The following is a 16,208-nucleotide window of genomic DNA, read 5'->3' as shown; positions in this document are numbered from 1 at the left end:
GGCAGGGACAGAGCCCTGGGGAAAGCGGGTCCCATGCCTCTTGTCTCTTCTTCCAATCTGTGGATGCCCTCTTTGACAGCGAGCGCAGAGATGATGGGCTGGCCCAGGGGCCTCTCAGACCTGGGGACTCGGGCCACTGAAATCCCGCTGGGCCCTGACGNTTCCTAGTGATCTTCACCAACCACTGACTCCTCAGGCAGGGACAGAGCCCTGGGGAAAGCGGGTCCCATGCCTCTTGTCTCTTCTTCTGATCTGTGGATGCCCTCTTTGACAGGGAGCGCAGAGATGATGGGCTGGCCAGGGGCCCCTCAGACCTGGAGACTCAGGCCACTGAAATCCCCCTGGGCCCTGACAGTGGCAATGCCAGCACCACATCTGTCTCACGTCCTCTGGACGTCCAGCTCACCAGGTAGTAACTGAGCACCTACGACACACAGGGACTCTGCAGGAATAAGGGTCACACATATCTGTCCTTCGGTGTGGGCCCTGGTGAAAGCCTGTCCATCCTGGGAAGGACAGCGCAGGGCTGTCTGCTGTCTCTCAGCCATGCAATCCCCTCCGGGCTCTAGCCAGCCGGCTGCGTGCCCACCACGGTTTTAGGTTACCCGAGCGTGCCAGTGCCTCGGGAGAGCTGTACAGAACGTTCCTCTCACTGTACACCTGGCTCTTGCCTTGCTTCCATTTTGGGGGTGGGCTTATGTATGCTTCTGAGGTCCCCAGGGCCTAGAGCTGACTGGGTGGGTGACACACGGGGCCTCTTCTGTCTAAACCGCTGTGGAAAAGAGACCAGCTTGGGAGGGGGGACTGAATCCTTCCAGAATTTTTATAGCAAGAATCGAGGCGGGAGGGCTTACACACCAGCATGACAATGTACCCGTCAGCCCTGTTCTAGGAGGGTCCTCTGCGGGACCATGTGCCTTGATGTCCACCGTGTTGTCATCGGCCCTGCGTCTGATGCTATTGCTTCCTTCCTGAGGAATCGATTGGAAGCCAGAGACTCGGCTGAGTCACGATCATGAAAGTGGGAGAAAGGATCTGGGCCTCCAAGGACTTCTTTTCAGTGGTGCACAAGTTACAGGAGGAAACCTCTTGTCACGGGCAAGGCCTGTGCTGCTGACTAGGTGGGGCAGACAGACGCACGGCCCGGCAGCTCCTAAATGCATCCACCCTGGGCTCAAACGGAAGGACCTGCCGCAGAGGTCCTGTGGTGATTTTCAAACCATTTCCCCAAAGGAGCCTCTTTTTCCAAAGGGATCGTAGGAGTGGCAGCCGGCCTCCCTCTCAGTTAGGTCCCCCATTCCGGCCTCTGAGGCACTTCTGGGGACCCCAGGACTCTAGGGAACCCAGTCTGTGAGCCAGTGTCATGAGAACATGGGGGCTTCGGCTCCTGCACCCGGGCTGTGTGTGTGGCTGGGGCGACGCAGTCAACTTCTCTGGGCCTGTTCACCTGTCGGCTGGGACCCGAGGCTCTCCCTGGACAGGGTCAGGGTCAACCAGGGTGGTGGGAACTGGGGAAGATGGCGCTTGGTGGAGGCCTGTCGCCTTCCGGCTGGCCATGAAGAAACAAGGGTGTGGGGAGCTGAAGCCACTGTGCAGAACCTGCCGCAGTTTGGGCTGATCGGCATATCTGGGGGTGCAGGGCCAGCCTTCTGTTTTACCAGGGCTCCTTTGAGACAATGGGTTAGAACAGTCATTCCCCCTTTACAAGGAAATCACATCATGGGGTCCAGAGTCTTAGGCTCCAGGAATTAGACCTTGGTGGTGGGATTTCTGATATCAGTCGAGTCATTTGGGGTGGGGGTGGGGAGGAAGAGGGTAGGATTACAGAAAGCCCCAGTCGGGGTTCTCTTGCCTGGACAACACAGCTGGCCTTCTAGAATGCAACGAGTCCCCGTAGGTATTGACTCTGAGCTTCTGCTGCTTGGGAAGCCTTCCCTCCTGCGGGTCCTCAGCTCAAACAAGGCCCAGTACCTTCCCCGGGCAGGGGTTCCCAAGTGTCCATCCCTGAGCCCACAGCGCTGCAGCTCCCGTCTCTGTGGTCCCATAAGCTCTGTCACCTTTGCTAGGCCCCCCCCCCCCACCTCCGCTTCGCTTCTCGTCTCTGCCAGGACCTCATCTGCTATGGCTGTGCACCCGTGCACCTGGCCCCCGCCTGCCCGCCCCCACGTCCCATCTGATTGATGCGTCTGGGAGAGGGGCTTGGGTGTGCTCACGGTGGCCCTTCGGAGCCCCCTCGGCCCCAGGCTTTGTCTCTTGGGTGCCTGCCTCTCGGCTTACTCTCGCAGGCACGTCGCGGGGCCCTGGCTCTGCCACGGGGAGGCCAGCAGTATGGGATGGGTGAGTTTACCCCAGCCGTGATGTTAGGGAATCTAACCGAGACCAGATGCCGAGCCACCTTCTCGGATTCCACTTCCCTAAGTAAGTGAGCCGGCGGTTTTATCTCCATTTGCCAGAACTCAGCAGCTGAAGGGTATGGTTCGTACTTCCCTGAAGCCTCCAGCATATGACCAGCATGTCTTCTCCCTCTACACTATGGGCAGCTCCCAGCCCCGCGATCCCTGTGTTCCTCAGCACAGGCTCTGGCAGTCAGCAGGTGTTCAAAGTGCAGCCTGAAGGTTAGCGGATGCTCTGCGAGGGCTCGGGGAGGGCCGTTTCTGGGGCGCAGGTCAATGAAGCAAGCTGAGGGTCAGAGAAGCAATGGCAAACAGTTTCCCTGACCCTTCTCTGAGGGCTAAATTCAAGTTAAAAAAAAAAAAAAAGAACATGAACAAAGGGCCTTGTGAGCTTATGTAAGAGATGTGAAGAGGCTGAACCAAAGGAACAGCGAGACAGAATAAAGCTGGCTCCCGCAACGGAGAGCTCGGCAGGCCCTTACAAGAATGCACTTGAACGCCGCAGGGCAGGCTCTCAGAGGTCACTGTCTAAAGGGGTCCCAGGCACAGAGATTCTGTGCTGGTTGCTGGCAGCCTCTAACCGGAGGTGAGGGGTTGCTCAGGGTCATGGACACTTTATCCACCTTTTTGAGAGCTCACACTATGCTCTGACGGTCCCCTTTGGAATCACTTGGTTTGTCCTTGTCATAAATAAAATCCCCTCTCTGCTTGCAAAGTTCTGATGGTTCCATGCTGTAGGCGAATGTAAACCAAGTGTGTTTTGTTTTGCTTTAATTTTTATTTTTAGTTTAGAGACAGCGTGCACGAGGCAGAGGGCCACAGGGAGAGAGAGAATCTCAAGCAGGTTCCATGCTCAGCGTGGAGCCTGACGTGGGGCTCGATCCCACGACCCTGGGATCATGACCTGAGCCGAAATGAGGGCCCTGCCACCTTTCCGACTGCCTCCCATGATGTTCAGTTCACGGTCTCACCTCCACACCTCTGCTTGTGCTCTTCCTTCTGGCCCCAAATGCCCTCCCTGAGTGGCCCTCTGTGAAGACTCCTTGCTCTCGGCCCCAGTGCACTCCACCTGCACTCGCCTTCCCTAGACCCCCCGCCCCCGGGGAAGCCCCCTCGTACACTCCTGTTCTTCCACTGCCCTGCGTGTGTTCTGGGAAGCACCCCAGTCGGCCTTGTCCCGCAAGACCTGCGAGTGTGCTCGCTTTCCGACTAGAGGCTGTGCTCCTAGACGGCCCAGTCCAGCTGCTCTGCCTTTGCCTTGCACTATGCCTGGGGCAGAGGGCCTCCTGAAATCATTTCCTGAACCATCTAAGGCTGTTATCTGAAAGGGCTAAGCTAGGACTGTTTCTTCCTCAAGGTGAAGAGCCCCTCCTTTTTGGGGGACCCAGTGTAGGTGCACCCAGTCCCACACGGGTCTGCTTTCCCCATTCATTCATTCATTCATTCATTCATTCACTCATTCATTCTCCTAACACTTGCCAAGCACCTGCTTCATGTCCGCTGCAAGGTTGAGAAGTGGCTCACAATGTGCCTTCCCTGGGCTCAGGGTTGTGCATGGTGTGCACTGTGCAAAGGTACCGGGCAGAGGGGGGCTGAAATCTAGCCTGGACTCTACCGGCAGTCTGTGTGCCTGGCACAGGGCTGCAGTTGCCCGGAGTAATGCAAAGTGCCTTCTCACAAAAGTGCCTTCAGCTAGTGAGGCCTGCTCTCTGGGGGTTAGTCGACCGGGAGGGGACACCCATTTTGGAACACAGATAAAGGAGCAACAGTATGACGGAGGCAGCTCAAGGGCCACACCTTGTCTGGGTGCCCAGATCTGCCATTCCACCTGTGGTCTGGCCAATAGGGATGCAAGAAAAGACCCGTGTGCCACTGGGTGCTCCCCAATCTTGCAGGTCAGGCCTGCAGGCGGCCAGGGAGCTAGGCCAGGAAGCCCCCTGACCCTCTAAAACCATTTTCTTTACCCCAAACCCTACTTTCCTGACTTGTGCTTGGAAAACAGACCTTAGCAACTTGGTTCTGGGATAGCCCCTGCTCATGAGGGGCTGAGGAGTTCCCATGGTGAGCACAGGGCATCTTCCAGAAGCAACAGGTGCTCCCGGAGCACACTGCCCGGGTCTTCATGAATTCACTCTTTCCTATCAAAATCAGCACGAGGGCCTGATGAGCTTCCTGTCACCCTTCAAGTCATTAAGGCCTACGGGAGGGCTGCACCCTTATCAGCTCTCCCCAGAACTGCTCTTTTTCTCTGGGGAAGGTGGGAAGTGAAAGGAGGCAGTGATTCTGTTTGCATGTGTCAGTCCCAAGCTGGGCCTACAGTCCCCAGGCGGGACACAGCCCAGGGCCTTTTCTCAACGAAGGCCTTGGCCAAATGCCCCTGTCAGGGTCTCGGCTGCACGATCGACACTGATTTCTGAGTTTCTGAGTAGTGGTGTCAACCTGTCAAGGGGGAGTGCCTTCCCTGGGGGCTTGGATGGGTGGCGGGGCTAGCGCCTCACCCTCTAACTGCCATTGGAGACACCTGACCCCTCCAGGCCCCAGCTCAGCTGTTCTCCGGAGGCCTCAATCCTTCCCCAAAGCCCTCCTCCATCCTTTGACTGACCTTGACTCATCATTCAAAGAGAAAACAGAGGCCAGCAAAGCAGACCTTGAGCCTCCTGTCACCACCAAATTGACAAGCCCTCTGTGCCCATCCACTCTGCTCCTGACTGAGGGCCAGTCCTCTGCCTGTGCCCTGGACCCCACCACTCTCTCTTGCTTTCTAGAGGGATTCAGACTCTCACATATCCTCTCTCTTCTGGCTGAGGAGGGTCTCAGTGTTGACGTGATCGTCCCCAGCAGCAATCAACATGTGTCAGCCCTTTGTGAAGCCCCCAACCTTGAACCCACATTCCTCCCCAGCGACCCCTCATCTCTCTCCTCTGCTGCACAGGCCCTTGGAAGGAAAGCGCCCTGGCTGCCACAGGGCCACCTTTCCGGTTCCCTTCCTTTGAACGCCCCCTTGCCCTCGCTTTCGCTTTTCCCCTCCTGCCCAAATTTTAAATGTGGGAGGGGCTAGGGTCTCAGTTCTGTCCCTTTTCCTTCTCTGTGGACGTTCTCTTCCCAGTCCTTCTTATCACACCCCTTCGCCTTAAATCCTCACTCCTAAATGTCTGTTTCTAGCCCAAACCGGACACGGAGGCTTGGCCGTCCAGCTGCCCGCCCACCATCTTCATGCTCGCATCCTCAGGCACCGGACGCTTCCATGTTCAAACACAACTCTGGTTTCCCTTCTTCCCTGACTGCGACACATCAGTTCTCAGCGCCCCTCCCCCGCCACGGCTTCCCATCGCAGAGAGTCGGTCACCCGTCACCCGAGGACTCCGGCCCCGAACACAGGACTCTTCCCGGATTCTTCTTTTTTCCTTCTCCCCCAACATCGCACCCGTCGGGGAGTCCTGTGGTTCCCGCCAGGCAGTGCATCTCAGGGCCTGCCTCCCTCTGCCTCAGACACCAAACCCGNTTTTTCCTTCTCCCCCAACATCGCACCCGTCGGGGAGTCCTGTGGTTCCCGCCAGGCAGTGCATCTCAGGGCCTCAGACACCAAACCCACCCTCCGAACTCTGCTCTTTCCGTTCCCACTTGTGTGACCCTTTCACTCTCCTGCTGGAAGCCATCAGTGGCTTTTCTTTTCTTTTCTTTTTTTTTTTAATATATTTTTATTTATTTCTAGGAGAGAGAGAGAGAGACAGCGTGAGCAGGGGAGGGTCAGAGAGAGAGGGAGTCACAGACTGAAACAGGCTCCAGGCTCTGAGCTGGCAGTCAGCACAGAGCCCGATGCGGGGCTCGAACCCACGAACCGTGAGATCATGACCTAAGCGAAAGTCGGACGCCTAACCGACTAAGCCACCCAGGCGCCCCGAAGCCATCAGTGGCTTTTCAATGCTTTTAGGATTAAGTTAAAGATCTCAGCACGGCTAGCAGGGGCCCTGCACGACTGTGGCTCACCTCGGGACACTTCATTTCTCTTCAGGCTCCTGGGCCCGGGCCCTGCCACTTCTCCAACATTCTGCGGCCTCCCAGGCGCTGTCCTGTGCCTCCCCACCGCGTCCCACCCGCCGCCAGTCGCTCCTCAGGCCTCCACTCCCCATGCCCAGACCTCCTCTGGCTCGCGGCTTGGGGGGGACCTCTGTCACCAGTTCTCACAGGAGACCACGCCATCCCTTCACGGCACGTGGCACAATGAGAATTAATCTGTAATTGCTTTGTTTCACATCTGTCAACTCCAAGAAAGCAGGGGCTGTGTCTGTCTTCATGACCACTGCCCTCCTGAGCCTCGCTCTGACTGTGGCCCGTAAACACGCGCTCGAGGACACTGCGCTGAGCACCCACCCTGGTTAGAGCGGGGGTGCTGAATTCCGCCTTCTCCGCTTACTAGCCACGTAACATTAGGCAAGCGACTCGACAGCTGTGTATCAGTTTCTTCCTCGGTAAAATGGGGTGAGTAAGGTGTTTATACCTCGTAAGGCAATGAAGACATATAAGGTCCTTGGAATAAAGTCTGACACGTGGACAGTGCTTGATAAGCGTTAGCTACCTTCAGGGTGGAGACCATTTAGTCAAAACTCCCCAGGGCAGGAGCGGGGGTGGGGGAGTGGGGGGGTTTCTTAATCTAGGATGGCTCTGAATGGGGCTGCCCAACCCCCAGGTACCGAGTGCTCCCTCCTGCAGGTGCTCCCTGGGCGGTGACCCAATACCCCGTCTGGGAGCTGGGGCCCGTGCCACAGGATGATCCCATGACCCTGCGTATGCAGCCTCTGGGAGGCTGGGAGGAGCCTGGCAGGGGGAGGGGGAGGGGGATAGGCTGGGCCAGGGCCAGGGAATTTGTGACAGTAACAGGGCTTTAAATTCCCAAGAGAAATCAGAAAATCTGATCTTGCACATCTAAGAATAGCCACTGGTTTCAACTGTGAGAGCGCCAAAGTGAAAGCTATAATTATTAGTAAGTAACAAGCAGAAATTAACCACCTACCGCAAAGTCATTTTTAGCTGCCATCCCAATGTGGAAATTAAAGGATGGGCAACAAAAAGCTGCCTGGCATGGCAAAGGCTCTGGTTCAACCTGGAAGGTCTGGGAATGTGTGAATCTCCGATGGCCAGCCATCAGTTTGCATCCTACGGAAGTATGGCTCCTAGGGAAATGGGTTTTGCGGTACAATAAACATCATGTGCTCTAATGGAGCTCCCTGGACTCTGTCTCATTCCCCAATAAGACCACGGAGGCACTTATTTCCATCTGGCCTGGGTCCTCCTGCAAAGGAGAGGAGATAACTCCTTCTGCCCTTCTTTATAAGATGATGTATATACCAATGGCCCCAGAAGGTGCTTGGAACTTCAGGAAAGGAGGCCATAAAACTGGCTAAATATTACGTGAAGTCCAGGTGCCATCAAGAAAAGATCGATAAATATATATTTAAAACTGGCAAAAACAAAAACAAAAACAAAAAACACATACAAAATAAAAATAGGAGAAAATATTTATAGCTCCTATCACAGACACGAAGCAAATTTCTTTGACACATAATACATGCTTACAAATAAAAAAGAGAGCTCAGCATCTAAGAAGAGAAATGAGAAGAAACCATGAACAGGCAACTGAAATACCACTTTTCACCTATCAGGCTGGCAGAGATCTAGACGTCTGAGAGTTTGTCATGTTGACAAGGATGCAAGAAAATGGGCCACTCACACACTGTTGACGGGGCTGTAAGTTGGTACTATTCTGTGGAAGTCAATGCGACCAAATTTGTCAAAAGTGAAGAGTATATATATACCTTTGGTCCATCAGGTCCATTTTTAGGAATTTATCTTACACTCAATATACAGAACAATAATATATTGAAGGATACTTAATGACACATTGTCCATAATGGCAAAATATTAGAAATAATCTAAATGTTAACTAATGGAGTACTGGTTAAATGATGGTACATTCATACAACAGATTTATACCATGCAGCCAGGAAAAAGTCCGAGTTAGCGTTACATGCTCTGATGAGCAATGACCTCTGCGTGTGAGTGACAGCTCGGGAAAGCGCACACGGGATTGCTAACAGAGGTTGCTGTTGGTGGGTGGCTGAGGCTCAGGGGCAGGATGAGACTTTTCGCTCTCCATCCTTTGTACCTTTTCAATTGTGTCCCACACATAGGTACTGTCACAGAGGTCCCAACAAACTAAGGAACAAAACACACACAACCCATGCTGGTCAGCCACCAGGTGTCCTGGTGAAGAGCTGGAGGCACTGGGGTCAGAGGGGAGGGTGTGCCCAGGGAGCAAGTCCCACTACTCAGGAATGGAGGGACCCTGTGTGGCCAAATGTTCTTGGTCTTCCCAGATCTGTGCTCCCTGCTAGGCCAATGGTCCGTTCCCTCACAGGACAGTGGACGCTCAGGTGTCTAAATCATGATCTCTTTGACATTCAAATGGACATTCCAGTGGCCCAGGGACCTGCTCATACAATAGGCTGAAAATCGAAGGTTGTCTGAGTGACCTCAACTGCTAGTTTCAGGGCCCCTTTCGTCATGGGCTCTCATCATGAGCCCCCACTACACTCAGCTCACCAGGGAACACAACCTAGAGAGGAGAGACCCACAAATGCCACAGTAACACCATGGCCTTGGGCGTTAGGCCTTGATCTAACTAGTTTCCTCCAAAGCTTGCAAAATTTACAGAAACTGGCAGTACTGCTAGGCCTGATGATGGAACCATAAATTGTCCAACAGCCGGAGGGGGGTGGGGGGGAGGTCACTGCTATCTTGCCTCTCAGAGAAGTAGAGCTCAAACCAGAGATGATAAAGCCTTCCAGTTAAGTGGAAGCTGTTTTCACAGTTCATTCTGAAGTTACCTCTTCAAAGACTGTATGAATATATGATCTGATTCTAAATCTTGACTCAAGGTCGTTGGTTTGAAAGAGTCAATATGGCACAGATCTCGTAATATTCTTTTTTTTTTTTTAATGTTTTTATTTATTTTTAAGAGAGAGAGAGACAGCGTGAGCAGGGGAGGGTCAGAGAGAGAGGGAGTCACAGACTCTGAAATAGGCTCCAGGCTCTGGCTGGCGGTCAGCACAGAGCCCGACGCGGGGCTCAAACCCACGAACCGCGAGATCATGACCTAAGTGAAAGTTGGCCACTTAACCGACTAAGCCACCCAGGCACCCCAGATCTCATAATATTCTAATTTGCTCAGTGCATTCATATAACATAAGCACCATGACTATTCTGTCCAGAGTTTATAAGGCAGGTATGGCATTCGTTTCCCACAGTCCAATGCCACCAACTTGTAGACTGGTTTTTTTTCCTAAATGTTTTTCCATTCATTTTTGAGAGAGAGAGAGAGAGAGAGAGAGAGAGAGCGCGCGCAGGTGCATGAATGGGGGAGGGGCAGAGGAAGAGGATCCAAAGCGGGTTCTGCACTGTCAGCAGTAGGTCGATGCAGGGCTCGACGAACCATGAGATCATGACCTGAGCTGAAGTCGGATGCTCAATTGAGCCACCCAGGTGGCTGACCCCCAACTTGTAGACTATTAAAAGCCACACTTATTAACTAACCATGAGAACTTTGTTCTGTGCTATAGGCTGTGCCGAGGAGAAGTGGATATTATGTGCTTACATAAAAATTCAAGGATAGCTCCACACTAAATCTTAGCCACCGAGTTCTTCAATGTTCTAATCAGCAGCCACAAAATCCCCTCTTGAGAGTCATGTGAGACATGCAAAAAGGAACAGAGTCTGGATAACCAAATAAGGGGCAGCAAGCCAGTGGGAGGGGCCATTCTGGAACTCAGTGACCCTCACTCAGGTCAGTGACTTTTCCAAGAAATGGGCAAGAGGCGCAGTGCCCCTGAGGTCAAGGAAGTTCATTCCAGCCTAGAAGCACTAACTTCAGCTCTTCTGGGGTTTTTAGACATTGGCCCTCCAAAATCCCGACTTTAATTCCAATCTGAAAGACACCTCTGCCCCCACACTGGCCCAGCAGGGTCAGCCGGTCTCTCCTGGCCCAGACAGCGAAGCTTTCCCTCTGCTCTCTGTAGTCACCACTCATGATGAAGGATGGGACAGGTGCCAGGCCCTGGACTGGGGACCGGGCTCTTCTGCGGGAGAGCCGCATCCGTGCAGAAGGAGGCATTAACTGCTGTCCCCACGCCCTGGGCGCCGGCTCATCTAGGCCCCGGCGAGAGGCCACATGCCGGCAAGCGTCTGCGCAGGAAGAACAATCAGCACATTCATGAATCAACCCTCTTTTGTACTTCTGCTTCGAAGAATGTAATTTGTTAATTTATGGGAGTTGTTATGGCTCAATTAAAGATGCCAGCACAGAAGAGGCCGGCTGAGCTTGGCTCCGCGACATGCCAAAGCCAGGTAGCTCCGACCATGTTTCCAACGAACGTCCGCCAGTGGTGCCAAACAAGCTGAACGTCACACAATGAGCCTTGGCACAAGGGGAGTGAATAGCTGGACAACAGTGGGTAGTAAGTACTTTCCTCAGCCAAATCCGGGCTTCCACTGTGGCCCCGGAGGGTCTAGCCCGGAAAGGCCCAATTGGGGTCTTGCAGACCCAATGATAACAAGGAACAGAAGTTACTGTCTATACACAAACATAAATACGGAAGGAAGGCAGTGGCCATCACCTGCCCGGAGCCTCTGTGTGCTGGGGCTCTGGTTGCTTCAATGCCTGCGTGTGGGATTTATCTGGGGGGGTTTCCAGCCATGTGCCAGCAGTCATGTGAAACTGGAGGCAGGGGGACAATCACATCTGCCATCTGGGCTGGTTTCCAGTCCTGCGGCTGCTGCTACCCATCTCCCGCTCTGCAGATTGGCAGGAGTGCCGAGAGAGAGGGGGGCAGGGACATGGAAAGTGCTGCCACTTTCCTGGCTTTGACGAAGACACTGGAGTCATCAACATAGCCGTCCCCTCTCCCAGGGACCCCAGGATGCGCCAGGCACTGTGCTCACCAACCCTAGGAGGCACCCGCCTCATCCACACAGATGAGGACACTGAGGGTGAGGGGCGAAGCTATTAGCTCTGGTCTACACAGCCGGTAAAGAGTAACGGACTTCCAGACTTCCGAAGCCTGGGGCACCCTGCTATGCTGTCTCCTGCAATGCAAGCCTGGGTGCAGCTCTGGGGCCCCTGCTGCAGCAGCAGAAATCGTACACCCCCCACAGCGAGCTCCCCAAGACTCTTAGCGTTTTCTGCCGGATGCCTGCTCTGTACCAGGCTCTGGGTGAGGGAGCTGATGCACGGGACGGGCGGGGTGATACATAGTAACCCCTGGTTCCTGGAAGGAAGTAGTGGCATCCTGGTGTGTGGCCGCAAAGGCTGGGATTTCTCCAGATACGGGGTTGGAGGCTAAATGGGCAGGTGCCCACACACAGGAGGCTCCGGCCTCAGGCTCAGCGGTGGTTGGGGATGGTGGGAGAGCCCCCGGTGGGGGCAGGGAAGTACCTGCATGGAGCCAGATCTGCGCCAGCGTCATCCAGGGGTGTAGCGGGCCCTGCTTGGGGGCGCTGCTCTGCAGAGACGAGGCCACTTCCGACAAGGCCTGCTCCACTCTCGAGGCTGCTACTGAAGTGGCGTGGACGGAGCCTGTGAGGGGTTTCCGAGAAGACGGCGTCAGAATCAAAGGACAGACCCGACTGACCAGCCACCCCTCCCCCGCCCCGCCCCTTCCCACACACAGACACAAGTTCAAGACGAACACACACTCCTTCCCCCGGACGTTTCTAAGTCTTAGGTCCATAAAGAAATACAGACAATCATTATGGCCTTGAACCTGAGTTTCCATCTAAGGCTCTCACTAATCTTTCAATCAACAACCAGAGCACATGCCGTGGGAGGTGCTCCCTCGAGGAGCTCAGTCTAGGACAGCGCAAGTGTTGTGGGGGGGGCACAGGGGGACAGCTAGTGACACAGCTGTGGCGCTCATGCGGAAACGTGGCATAAACGAAGTGCCAAAAAGGGAAGTTACAGGGGACCCCTGTCAGGATCTAAACCTGGAACCCACTGGCGGCGGGGGTGGGTGGTGGCCATCCGGGGAGGCATCATCCCTGCCTCCTGGGGATGGAGGCCATTCTCAAGACAAACCCAGGAACTTGTCATTCTGCTCCCTGGCTTTCAAGAGGCGGCTGACACCCCTGGATTTGGAACCACATCCTAGGACATGACTTAGGAATGGCAGGGAGAGCATGCTTTCACCCTACGTATAAGGGGATGTCTGTTATCAAGGCCAAACGGAGGGAGGTGGGCTGTAGCGAAGGCGCCTACGCTCAGGAGTTGTTACCCGCCTGACTCTTGGGTAAAACTTGTCCTAAAAGGCTAAGGAGAGGCGTGGACCAAGCACATTCACCAGGCAGAGGGAACTGGCGAAGGAACTTCTATTCAGAAATCAAATGACATTCCTCTTCCTGTAGCCCTTCTATGAGTCCTGGTGGCGGGAGACCATCAGGGGCTTGCTCCTCACCTCTTCCCCAAGTTCACTCTTGGAGGTGTGGCTTCAGAGCCAAGAGCAAGAGCCTCTGTCACTTCAAGGTGAGATCTGTCGATATTTATATCACTGGCCACATTCTAAATTTTGAATTCATCATAAAGCACAGTATACAGATAAACACGGAACTATCCACTTATCCTAAGGATTCAAATAGTGATAATACATAGAGACCAATGCTGACTACTCAAGTAAATGGAGCTGGTTATACTTTAGATAAGACAAAATGATGAGCAGAAATATAATTTCTGTTGGAACTTTGAAGTGCCCCATAATTTATTCATTTTAAGAGTATTTGCAGCGATAGACTGGCCATCCGTACTGTGTTCTGACCGTTCCAACATGAAGGAAACACGGATACCTCTAAATACACTCAAATCCTTCAGCAGGGGTTTGGTGGCGGTGGCTTCCGGCAGGTGGACGGAAACCAGACCAGGGATTCACCTTCCGTGGATAATCCACACGGGGCGCCCACGAGGATGAGCAAGAGGAGAGCCCCCCTGGGGAAGGAAGCGAGTCCTGCAGAGCGAACACGGCCACACAGGAGAAGGAACCGGAGGCCGAGTTAGAAGACACCAGTCGATGCCATTACGATCCGGGGGACCTGATTAAGTTCAGCTAAGAGTGGACTCCTGTGTACACAGCGTGTGTCTGACTACTTAAAAAAAAAGAAAAAAATCTACACAGCAAAGTGATTACACTGCTGTTGATGTTTTTGGTCTTGTTTTGAACTTATTTTTAATGGAAAGTAAATATTTTAGCTTTGAGAAGATTTGATATAGTTTTCCTGAGATTTTTAGTAGCAGCTGTCAGTTAAATAAACAAGGGTGCTGTTGCTGTTTTCTGATGCCACCACGCTGGCTTGCCTTCTCACTGACTGCCTTGAACAGTGGTTCTCAACCTTGGCTTCACATCAGAATTACTTGGGGGGGGGGTTAAAAACACATGATGTCATAGCTATCACCCCCCCACACCGACTGAATCACTAGCTCTAGGGATGGGGCCAGGCCTATTGTTAATCACCCAGCTGATTCCACCACCGACCTAGAGAGACAGAAAGNNAAAAAAAAAAAAAAAAAAAAAAAAAGGCCTGAAAGCATATTCTGCACACGCCAGGCAGCGAGCGTGAATTTTCCTGCTTCCCTGCAGCCCAAGACTCTGGGGAACGGAGTTCCAGGATGATCCTGTTCTTTAAAGAACATTGGTTCTCAATTTTCTTGGTCTCAGGATCCTTCTATAGAGTCAGCAGAGTTACGGAGACCCTCCCCCCACCTAAGACTGTACTTATAGGGGTTATATATCTATATTTATTTATCACATCAGAAATCAAAACTGAGAAACGCTTCAAATACTTAGTCATGAATTCATTACAAGATACAACAAAAAGAACTACTACTGAAGAAAAATTCTACACGTTTTCTAGAAGGTTCTATGGGTTCCTTGCTACAAGGGACTTGTGACTTTTGGAGGGGCTAACTTTGCTTCTTGGATTAACTGTTTTATTCAGTCTGCAAACAAATGAATCAGAACTGTTGTTAAAGTTCTTTCTCTTTGTGATACCTACATATGACTAAATTAGTTAATCATTCACATAATACGTTTCGCAGTGAATAAGTTCTGGCAAATGATGACGGCAGTGGTGATCAGTTTTGGTGGCCACAGTGTGGCAGGTTTTAGGCACTCTCGACTAATACTTTAAATAGATTATTTCATTTAACCTTTAAACAGTTCTGGGAGGCAGCTAACCATGTTATCTGCACAGTTTAGATAACAAAACTGAGATTTCATGAGGTTATGAGCTTATTCAAAGTCATACAGCCAGTGGGTGGCAAACTCAAACAGTAGTCTAACTCCAAATCTAGCCTCTAAATCCAGCTCCAGTGCCACCTCCTCCAGGAAGGCTCCCTGTCCCTCCCCTGTAAGATAGGCCTTGGTGCCTTGGGCCCTCGGTGCTCCTATAGCTCCCTGGGGGTATGGCTATCATTGTACAGACCATACTGTTTCATGTTAAAGTTAGTGTAACTGTCTTTCCTCTTAGATGGTGTGGTTCTGGAAGGCAGGAAGTATGCCCTGCACTTAAGTGCTCTCAGGGGCTAACAATGCCAAGCCCATGAGAGCTACCTGGTAAATGCTTCTGGAATGAATAAGTGAATGAGTACTGTCAACCGGCGCATCAGTGTCTGAAACTTGGAAGAGAGTGGTTCCCTCTCTTGGAAAAGCATGTCCATGTCCTCTACTCTCCCTGCCTGACAGTGGCTCTGAGGCCAGAACCTTCAAGATCTCAAAGGGTTTCTCAGTGTGGCTGTCATCGCCTCCAACCGCCCAGGCTGTGAATGAGTGTGGCACACTGTGAGATTCAACACTGCACCTCACTCAGTGACTTTCCCCCATCTCTAATACAGCCAAGCCATTTAAATATGGAGGGTGATGGAGGTTTCTCAGAAATATTTGTTTCCTTCCCAGCCAATCCCTTTTAACACCTGCTTCACAAGGGAGAGACCCTTCATGTTCTAAACCAGGGACGGATATCGGAGCCTTCAGATATTTACTACTAATAGGTGACAAATAACAACGACAACACTATTTAATAGTTAACATCCACTATTCCTGGCAATAACACCATCAATCGGATTCTTCCATTGGATTAGAATTTGGAGGAAAAAAAAAGATAAACATGATTATGAATCAGAATGAATGTATCTGATTAAAGAAAATAACCAAAACAGCCTGTATCTTACTGTCTCATGGGACTAAAATGGTAAGTGCCAAAATAGATACTATATCAAAATAGATTGGGATGTATGTAGGTACACAACTCGAAATGCTAGTTCTAACCAACACTTTTTTTTTAAAAGCAATCCTTTTCCTTCTCACCAAAGCAAATGTATTCCCACAGCATACGTGGGGTGGAAGGGATTATTACCCTAAGAGAAATGGATGAATTGAGGCTTCAAAAAAGGAATCAGATGGAGGAAGGAATAGAAGACTTAGTTCTAATTTGAAATCCAAGACTCTGGAGGAATCAGCTCCCACATAATCATAGGTCCCACAGGTAAGTGAGGGAGGCCGGCTGCTGTACATCTTATTTAGCCCAGGAATTTGACACATGCTTATCGCTGTCCTAATCCTGCGGGTGGAGCAGCTGTTGTGCTCCACCGAGTCCCTCAGCCACAGGGCACGGGGGCCTCGAAAAGCCACCGCAAAACCAACTGAACCGAGAACTGACCCAGGCAGGTGAGAGTGCGCCCTAAAAGCTGGTCCAAGTTCTGTGACCTGATCGTCCGAATGG

The 16,208-nt window shown here is 52.3% G+C and overlaps 1 protein-coding gene across 4 annotated transcripts in view; it reads right to left on the bottom strand.

Moving 5' to 3' along the window:
* TTC7B (tetratricopeptide repeat domain 7B) overlaps nucleotides 1–16,208 on the bottom strand; it is a 252,850-nt gene that overhangs the window by 36,853 nt on the left and 199,789 nt on the right. For all 4 annotated transcript variants that reach the window (XM_077780871.1, XM_077780872.1, XM_077780874.1 and 1 more), the window contains one exon: nucleotides 11,881–12,021. In XM_077780871.1, the coding sequence (XP_077636997.1) occupies nucleotides 11,881–12,021 (141 nt within the window). The remainder of the gene's footprint in view (nucleotides 1–11,880; nucleotides 12,022–16,208) is intronic.

Source organism: Crocuta crocuta, unplaced genomic scaffold (assembly GCF_008692635.1).
Source record: "Crocuta crocuta isolate KB4526 unplaced genomic scaffold, BGI_CrCroc_1.0 scaffold299, whole genome shotgun sequence".
Taxonomy (NCBI): domain Eukaryota; kingdom Metazoa; phylum Chordata; class Mammalia; order Carnivora; family Hyaenidae; genus Crocuta; species Crocuta crocuta.
The sequence above is the reverse complement of the archived record's forward strand: the minus strand, read 5'-3'. Positions and strand labels throughout refer to the sequence as shown.